The 9,430-nt window shown below is 40.8% G+C and overlaps 1 protein-coding gene across 5 annotated transcripts in view; it reads left to right on the plus strand.

Moving 5' to 3' along the window:
• The window catches only part of LOC121921100 (complement component C6-like), a 56,137-nt gene that overhangs the window by 31,562 nt on the left and 15,145 nt on the right, over positions 1-9,430 (plus strand). For 2 of the 5 annotated variants that reach the window (XM_042448638.1, XM_042448637.1), the window contains 2 exons: positions 239-480; positions 6,835-7,641. In XM_042448638.1, coding sequence (XP_042304572.1) covers positions 239-480; positions 6,835-7,016 — 424 coding nt within the window. In that variant the 3' untranslated portion in view covers positions 7,017-7,641. Of the gene's footprint in view, positions 1-238; positions 481-4,866; positions 5,281-6,834; positions 7,642-9,430 lie in introns of those variants that run through there. The other 3 variants (XR_006101840.1, XM_042448641.1, XM_042448640.1) reach the window with 2 other exon arrangements.

Raw genomic sequence — 9,430 nt, forward strand, 5'->3', positions numbered from 1 at the left:
CAAAATGCTGGCTTCTCTTTATGGAGTCCATCAGTGATGTTGAAGGTAACATCAAATTACGAGCACCGTTACAATCACTAGTTGTAGAATACTGGTAGTTACTGGAATGTCAACTATAAAAGAGTCACAGAACATTGGAAACCCAAGTGATGGAGCCAGTGAAAGTGCACTATTTTAACATGGACAACAAACACTTGAATCTCATTATCTCTAAACCCTAACTTTTATCTCTTGACAGTCTTGACATGGAAGATATCTGTGTCCTGCATACTGCATCCAAAGAAGCCTTTACAAAATCGAGCTGCCAATACCTGGCCAACAGGTGCAGGGGTGATGAGCAGTTCCATTTCCTCCATTCTGGATCTTGCCGCAATGATGCCAACTTAAACTGGGCCATTGAGCGGGCAATTCTTTCAGTGAACAGCACAAGGAAAGAGCTCTGCAGTTATGATGTATGTTATGATTGGGAAACATGTTCAGGTAGGTCTTTTGCACACTAAACTCTTTGATATAAAAGAGTAAACATTTTAAAAATATTTTTTATTATAACATTACCTTAAAACATGATTTTGTCATTTACACTCTATTTGGTTCATGCATTTTCAATAATCACATAATTCCATATCTTGCTTTAAGTAAGTTCTACAATTTACACATTATTCCAAACCTATATTCATTCTCATCAGTAACTGAAGCTGTTAAAAGCCTAAGTTAAATACATTTTGATCTTTCACCAATGCTTATACCTTTTTTCTGCCATCTTTTAAATATTTCTCAATCCTTAATTTTCATCTGTACTCTCTACCCTATCCTTATCTTTCCTTTAACTAGAGAAAGAGTCTATGGCCCTGGACAGACGGACCTATAGGGCGCCCTCATCACGTGCTAGGGGTTGGCCGAGGGTGCACTACCCATACGTGCTTTGCCCCTAGCACGTGATGAGGGTGTCAAAATGGCGGCGCCCTGTAGACATAGGCACCACCATTTTGACATGATGGCCACTTAGCATCTGCACGTCGCACCCCCTTGTGACACTGCAAGTGCATCATTTGCTTTTTGCCACTTTTTGCAGGTTCTTTTTGCCGTGCAAGGAAGCCGCGCGGTTTGCCCGCTGTGGCTTCCTTGCACGGCAAAACAAGGTGCCGGCAGACCGTCCTTTTTGGGCGGTCTGTACCCCACCTATATTTCCTTGCTCTGTGTGTTCTCCAAACTCTTTACCTAATGTTTTTGTCTATTTTATTATCAGCTCTTTCTATCCCTTCAGATCTCTCAGAATTTCTTCATTTTGATTATTTCAGATTCTCTTTTTGCTTCTTTCTTGCCTTTGTATTGTTCAAGTAAAATCCAATCTTTTTCTAAGCTATCTATTATATTTCTGTTGATGCTCCTAGATAATCTGTCCAGTTCTTTCATATCTCGAAGTTGGATAAGCTAATCATCAGTATTGGGGATTTGTCTAAGTTTCCATTGCTGTCCATATAAGTACCTTGCTGCCATAATCATATACAGTATGACTCTCCAATGATGTCTTTCTATTTCCTCTAAGACATCTAATACATCTGTCATATTCAGAAGAATACGTTCTGACTTTAATGGTATTGTAATATCTAATATTGTAAACGTTGTCTGCCATATCTTCTTCCCTTTTTTAGCTAATTGGCAATGCTACCGCATATGAAAGTATGTTTTGGTATTTTGTTGACACTTCCAACAAAATGCGTAATCATTTTTTGATAATTTTTCAGGGATCATATGCCATTTTTAAGAATAATTTTCTAATAATTCTCTTTCATAGTTTGACATAATGTAAATTTATGTGTTCTTTTCCAAGATTTCTTTCATATTTCTAAATCTAACTCATAGTTTATATATTGGCTCCACTTTATCATAGGACTTTATCACACGTAGGGAAAATTGGGAGTTTAAATGGACGTTATTCAGCAATAGTCACATGATCATGGTAAAGATTTTCACATGCATTGCTCTTAAAGATGACTTATCCCAGGAATAGCCAGGGTATAATCAGCTACAAATCATTCATGGGGAAATCCCATGAATTATTTGTTGCTGGTTATTCCCTGATTATTCACTGGATAAGTCGTTTTTAATCACGATGGTGTATGAAAATCTTTACCACAATCATGTGACTATCGTGCATAATGCCCGTTTAAACCCCCAATTTCCCCTGCGTGATAAAGTCCATAGATTCTTTAATTCCTTCTTGTTCTAGTTCACATGTGAGTAGTACTTTATAAAACTTTGCTATGCATTTATGTTTGTTTTCTATAATTTTTAAATCAAGTTTATTGTTTTTAACCTTCAGATCCTTCTAATTTTAAGTCCATCTTAAGTTTTTCTGACAACTGCTTATGTAGGAACCACTGAATATCTGTTCCCTCTTTTTAAATTCTTTTCTTGACTTTATTCTAAATTTATTTTGAGAGTTCTTCACCATACATTTTTTTCCCAAAAATTAATGTATGTACAAAAATATGGGCATATGCCAGGAAGGCAGCAGTGGTGGTTCCAAGAAAAATAGGTCAGAAATGTGGTTCTGATCCAGATTTCAAGTGTGGACATCAACAAGATCTCAGTGCAGAGTCGGTGTGGTATAAACAGGGGTGCATTAAGCCAAAAAACTTAGATTTTACCCAGATGTTTTATGCTGTTGATGATCTCCTGGTGTCACTGTTAGTGGGTAGAAAAAATGCATAGGGTTGTGCTATTAGTTTCTTGAGACCTTTAATATCTGTAATATTAAATGAAAAACTAGTGTGTGAGATCCATATTTATTTAGCTATGTGAGAAAAGGGAAAGTGGGAGAACATGCTATTGAGCTGTTCCCTATTTCTAAAAATGAAGCTCCATGTCAGTGTTTATTATGCAACATGTTGTTCACAGTGCAACAGGGTGACAGCAATTGTGGGTTTTTTCATAAATTGCTTTGGCTGAGAGCACAGGGATATGTTTTGTGCCAAAAAAGATGGCTCATCTGGTTATTTTTTTCTTCATTTCCCTTTGGTATGATCTTTTCTATTTTAGACTAAAGTAGAAACAGATCCAGTTTTAGACTTTTTTACACCAGAAGCAAAAATTCAGTCACTTTCACATAAACAGCAGAAAACACTCTTCTTTTCAATATGGGTGAGAACTTTCATTTTGAAAATCCTCCTAGTGATTGGAGACAGAGAAGCAAGGCTGGCTCCAGACATTTTACAGCCTAAAACAAAGGACAAAATGGATGTCCCGTTTTATTTCCATTGGAAAAAGCCAGCAGCACACTCTGTAACATTTTGCAGATGAAAACCAGGACACTAGTGGCCAAACAACATCAGAGTGTGGTCAAGGTGGCAGTTATTATTAATTAGGAAGACCAGACAAATTAGGTTAGGCTGCAGCATTTTGCTTTTGCCTGAGCCTATTGGCAAGGACAAGATTCTGCCATTTTCTCTCCCTGCAGTGAGTTGATGGAGTGCAAACTGCTTTTGCTCTTTGACTCAGTTTGCAGCCATTAAAGTAAGCCAAGGACAAAAGAGGAAAGTGAGATTAGGAGAGGAAAACGGGGATATTTTTAAATCAGTGTTAAAAGTGGGACAACAGAGAGCTAATCATGACTGTTCTTTCTAATTTGGAACAGTCAGAGGGTATGCAGCAGAAGTGATAATTCAATCTTACTTTAATACCAGTAGTGGGAAAGCATCATCTGTTATATGTGTATGTGTCACATGGCACACAGACCTGATTTCCAACACCTGAGTTTTTCTTTCCACCTGCCAGCACCTTGTCTCTGTAGCAGCCCCCAAACTTTGCCATTTGATAGGGCCAGGACAATGCTTTACTCTGAAATCTATTGTTTGAATTGGACTGCTTCAAGGCTTGGCAGCTCTAATAAGAGCCCTGCTGGCAGTACTTCTCTCAAGTAACTTCCTATCAAAATGGAAGAGATTACTAAAATGTCTGTGTTTTTCTTACAAAACAATATCTCACAGGCATCTGAATGACCACTGAATGAACAGAATGCTGGACAAGATAATGCTTAGATTTGTTCTAATATGCGTCTTATTCTATAATCATTCCATCTTCTCTTCTTCCACTTCTTTGTCTTCATCTTGGATTTGATCCAACATGACTCTCTTCCTCATACATTAGTATAATTGTTGAAAAGGTTGAAATGATTGTTGGAGAGGGACAATTAATTGATTAATAAAAGCTAAAATGTCTATCACACATACCTATTGCCTCTCCATTAACAAAGTGGTTTTATCGCATTTGAGATACTACCATTAGAACCACCCAGTATTTCTTTCAGGATTTAGATTTAAAAAAATTTTTTTAACACAATGCCAGAGTTATGCTAATACGATTTAAGTTTTAAAAAATAGGAAAAGAAATAAACAAAAAATAAAGGCAATCAGGCTGCTTGGGAATAGCGAGTAAGAAGAGGGACAAGGGAAGAGGACATTGTGATACCATGTGACTGCCATTATTGGAACTGCCGCAACAGCTACATTTCACATATATTTTCCCCATTAATGAAAACTGATTCCCTCACACACTTGGGAGACACAGCAGCTATGGGTCAGAGGTGACGTCAAGTGATAAGTACAGTCAGACCTCCTTATCCATGGATTCTGTATCCACTGATTCAATCATCCATGGCTTGAAAATATTTTTAAAATATATAAATTCCAAAAAGCAAATCTTGATTTTGCCATTTTATATAAGGGACGCCATTTTATTATGCCATTGTATTTAATGTGACCTGAACATTCACAGATTTTGGTATCCACATAGGATACTGGAACCAATCCCCAGTGGATACCAAGGGTCCATTGTATTTTTGAAGGTGTTGTTTTATGTCTATAGGGAGATATAGATGGGGATAAAGGAGCACCGAGACGCCACCCCTTTCTGCTCCATACTGAAGCCACAACAACCCAACGGCGCAGCCTCAGGAGCCCTAAAAAGAACCAGCTCCCATCGGGTTCTTTTTAGGGTGCATGCCAGGCACCATTGGCACCCTCACGTGCAACAATGACATCCAAGTGGCACCACACAGTTTGGATGCAGCGTTGCAAGTACATCACCATGGTGAGCCCCATATGGATGGACGCGAGCCATTATGGTGCAGTATAGCTCGGGAGCAGACGCTCTACTCTTCCAAGCCCTAAAATTGGCCCCAGGCTGGCACTTTGCATCAGTCTGTATCAAGCCTACAATTGCAGTTTAAAAGTCAGGTGTAATAATCTCCTATATCAGGGGTAGACAGCCTTTTTGAGCCGGGGGCCGGGTTGCTGTCCCTCAGACAATTGGGGGACCGAAGCCAAAAAATAAATAATTAAATTTTTTTAAAACAAATAAATATATAAATAAACCAGGACAAATGTAGGACAAAATTTTCAAATGAAAGACACTTTTTTAAAAAAAAAAATGGAGGACATGTGAAAAAAATTGCTGATTTTTTTAAAAATGTTAATATAAATGCATGTTTCTGAGGCTTCTATAGACAATTGCCCCCCAAAGGACCTGGCGGCAATTGGCGGCAGGACTGGGCTGGGGCCGGTCCCAAGGCCTCGCTGGGCCGCATCCGGCCCGTGGGCCGCAGGTTGCCTACCCCTGTCCTACATCACGACTGCGACGCTATTGCCACAATTGTAACTCCCCTCTCAACCTACTTTACCAGGCATCAACTGCATGGGGAGAAGGAGATCCATTCTGCTGATGACTGGCACATGGGTGAATGACATTTCCATCAGGTGGGGGGGAGGGGTCAGGCCTGAAGAGGTTGCTACTCAACTAAAGAAATAAAGTATAAAGTGTACCTGATTCCTACTCTCATGCACTTTCTCTTCTACCAAACTATAACTCTTTCCTGTGGAGCATATGGATCATAGCATGCTTCTGTAGAGCCCATCTCAGTTCCAAGGCTGTTTGTATCATTGATAACCAGCACTCACCATAATGATATATCTACTAATGTTTAGCTAAAACCTGGGTTTATTCTTTCATGGTCTCCAACTGAAGAATTAACCAGAGCCAACCCTTCTGACATCAGACCAGGTAATGAACTAGGGCGGGTTACACACCGCCATTAAAGTACGTGCGGAGTGCATACTAGGGTTAGGGAGGTGCGGTGCTTCCACACCTCCCTAACCCTAATACGCGCTCCGTGTGTAAAAAATTCCAGACGGCCGCCACCATGAGGACGTCACGGCCGCACCGCCTCTATACGGGGCAGTGCGGATGTGACATCCTCGCTCCGCGCCAAGGCGCCTAGTGCGCCCTTTGCGCGGACCAGGAAAGAGCTCCATTTCGGAGCTCCTTCCTGGTTTGCGGTGCCACTTTGCGTCGCTGGGTGGAGCCTTCAGACAGCTGCGCCCAGTGAAGCAAGGGAGAAAAGGGCCAAGCAGCCCCTTTCTCCTGCCGCTTCCCTGCAGCCTGAAAAGCGGCGAATCGGGGCCTCAGCGGCTGCCGTTCTAACAACTGAGGCCCCGATACACCGGGGAAAGGGGCAGGTACAGCCCGCCCCAAATGGGCGGTCTGTAACCCGCCTAGATCTCCAAATAGGGTTAGGCAAGAGTCCTACTAGAAGCCCTGAGGCACTGTGGATGAGCTTCCTACATTCCTATTCTAAATCTGCTCCAGCTTTTGTGTGACATTTCTTCAGATATTTGAAGACCAATATCATGTCTTCACTAAATCTTCTCTCCATGCTAAATATATCTAGCTCTTTCAGGAAGTCATCATAGGGCTTGCTTCTCACCCTAAGTCTTGTTCATAGAAACAAAAACAAACAAACCTAGGTTTACAGCCAATATTGTTTCCTGTTCACAGAAAAAGAATTACGATGTACTTGCTTGCTTCCATACCAGTGTCCAAAGGATGAGGGCCAGCTCTACTGCATCCAGACTGGAGTAAGGAAACGAAAGAGGAAAGCCACCCTCTGTGCTTTGGGAGCAATGAAATGTTCCAATATGAGGACTGAATTGTTGCATGCTGGGGAGTGTTTGCCTTAATTGAGTGATAAAGCCTTGCATCTTTATAGAAGGATATTCAGATACAGACAAACCACATTTTCAACAGCCATTGAAAATAATCAGTAGATGGTAATATTTTGGTATCTGTGTACAATTGTTAAAATATATAACTTGTTCTATGTGTCCTAACAGTACTACAGCATTCATTAGCTACCATGTGTCTTGTAGTCCAAAGTAGTTTAGCTCTGGAGAGCTGTCTACTGCCTCTATCTCTGTGACATCTGGTTCCCTCCACTTCCTAAGCCTGCCTTTACCTAGGTGGCACTCTGTGATACATTATTATCAACACTGCTCTCTGCTACCACTGTTTTTCGTATTGGCTCACGGCTCAAGTGAAGGCAAAGTTTCAAAGTACATTGACTTTTTCATGGTTCTTGCCTCCAATAAGGTAGTACTACATGCTTGTATATTGGGGTATGCATGTCTTGAATCCTGGGAGTAACATGTCATCATCTGGTATAACTGTACCAGCATAGCATTGTGGTTTGTGTGTTGGACCATGACACAGGAGAACAGGGTTTGATTCCCAGCTTGGCCATGGAAACTCACTGGGTGGCCTTGGGAAAGTCATATGCTCTCAGGAGAGCCAGTGAATGATTTGTTGCTGGAGCATTCCTGGTCCTTCCTAGGATAAGTCCTCTTTAATCATGATGTGTGGGAAAATATTTTCTGTGATCGTGCAAATATCCTAGGAAAATGCTTTTTAAACCCCTCATTTTCCCCCATGTGATAAAGTCCTATGTTGTATGCCATTTTCATGCAAGTTGTTAGGGGGAAACATGTGGGGGGAAAGCAAAAGAAAATAACTTTTTGCCCACCGATAAATAAAAAAAAATCTATGACTGCCCGTGCACGTAAATGCCTGTGTCGACCCTTCCAAAACATTTTGCATAGCCAACTATCTGCCTGGCAAGTTCTTCTGGGCTGTTCTGCTTGTGTAAAGTACTGTGGTGTTTTCTATCAAAAGAAGGAAATGCAAATCAGACTTGTTGGGCCTTAAGGTTTTTCTGTAAGTCAAAGCTTGGCTACACTTTGATTAATGGATTTGCCAGTTTTCCTTCACTTTGAAAGGATTGTTTGTCAGGTAAACCACTGGGGAAATTCACTGTGCAAGGGAAAGAAGCAAAATGATAAATCCAAGATACTTACCTAATACTTTGCCAAGGGAAGAATACACCCATCAGTGCAGAACTAATGCTATAGCATTCACTGCCTATGATCTCTCTAGACAGAAAGTTTACAGTATGTAGAAATGCTTTAGGTCATACTGCATAGCTAGATGCTGCCTGTTACACAATGGCAAACTGTGAAAATACTTCTCTTAGGCATTGATCAAGAAAGAAGAATTTTATTATTGAAATGTTGCTTCTAACCTATAAAGTTGGGACAAATTTACAGAATGAGAATGCTGACAGCAATATCGGAGAATGCATGCTAATGCCAATGTCGCATGGGGAGGACAAGGCAAGAATTGGAAAAAATTGTCTTTTGGATTATAGTATATCTCCCAGAATCATCCATCCAGCATGAAATTCTAGATAAAAAAAAAGTTACCATTTGCAAGTTCTGGACTTAGAACAGTCTCCCCCACCCTGGTCATTCTCTCGGCTTTCAGCTCCATTGTAATAACTTGAGCATTTGGAAAGAGTTATCAAGGAATGCAAACACAGCAAATATAAGAGTTCTAAGTATGAATAATTTGCAGAGTCTCATTCTCTGCAATACTAGAAATTTGATGGCTAAAGGAATATTTCATTGGAGGATAGAATTTTTATTTGCAGGGCAATGACCTCAGTAGTTACAGCCCTGGTTCCAGTCCTTGATAAAATCTCTGATTCTTAACTATTGAGAGTAGTGACTGTAGTTACAAGGAAGCCACATAGTTGCTCACGGCAAATGCTTGGCTTTCTGTGGTAGCATCATGGGTGTGTTGTATTAACAAGCACAGTGAATTAATGATGCATTGTTCCTTAAGGACAGGAGCCTAAAGACTTCTCCAATCCAACCTTATGCCTTATACAGAGAAACCCTGTGGTAAATGATATTAAGAACACTAGCAGTTGTTAATTGTTAGTCGTCATCAAGTCAACTTAGACTGCCTTAGAGGGTGGTAGACTCTCCATCTTGGGAGATCTTTAAACAGAGGTTGAACGGACATCTTTCAGGAGTGCTATATGGCACAGGATTGGAATAAATGGCCCTTGCAGCTTATTGCAACTCTAAGGCCTGTTACAGGGGCTTTCTACATTGCCATTTGGGACGTCCTCCGGACGTCCCATTTTAAAAAAGGGGCGTCTCTTTTAGACGCCCCATGGCCTAGTACGGACTCCGTCCGTACAAGATGGCGGCGCCCATTCTACATGGGCGCCGCCATCTTTACGTATCGGACGCAC

Source organism: Sceloporus undulatus, chromosome 2 (genome assembly GCF_019175285.1).
Source record: "Sceloporus undulatus isolate JIND9_A2432 ecotype Alabama chromosome 2, SceUnd_v1.1, whole genome shotgun sequence".
Taxonomy (NCBI): Eukaryota; Metazoa; Chordata; class Lepidosauria; order Squamata; family Phrynosomatidae; genus Sceloporus; species Sceloporus undulatus.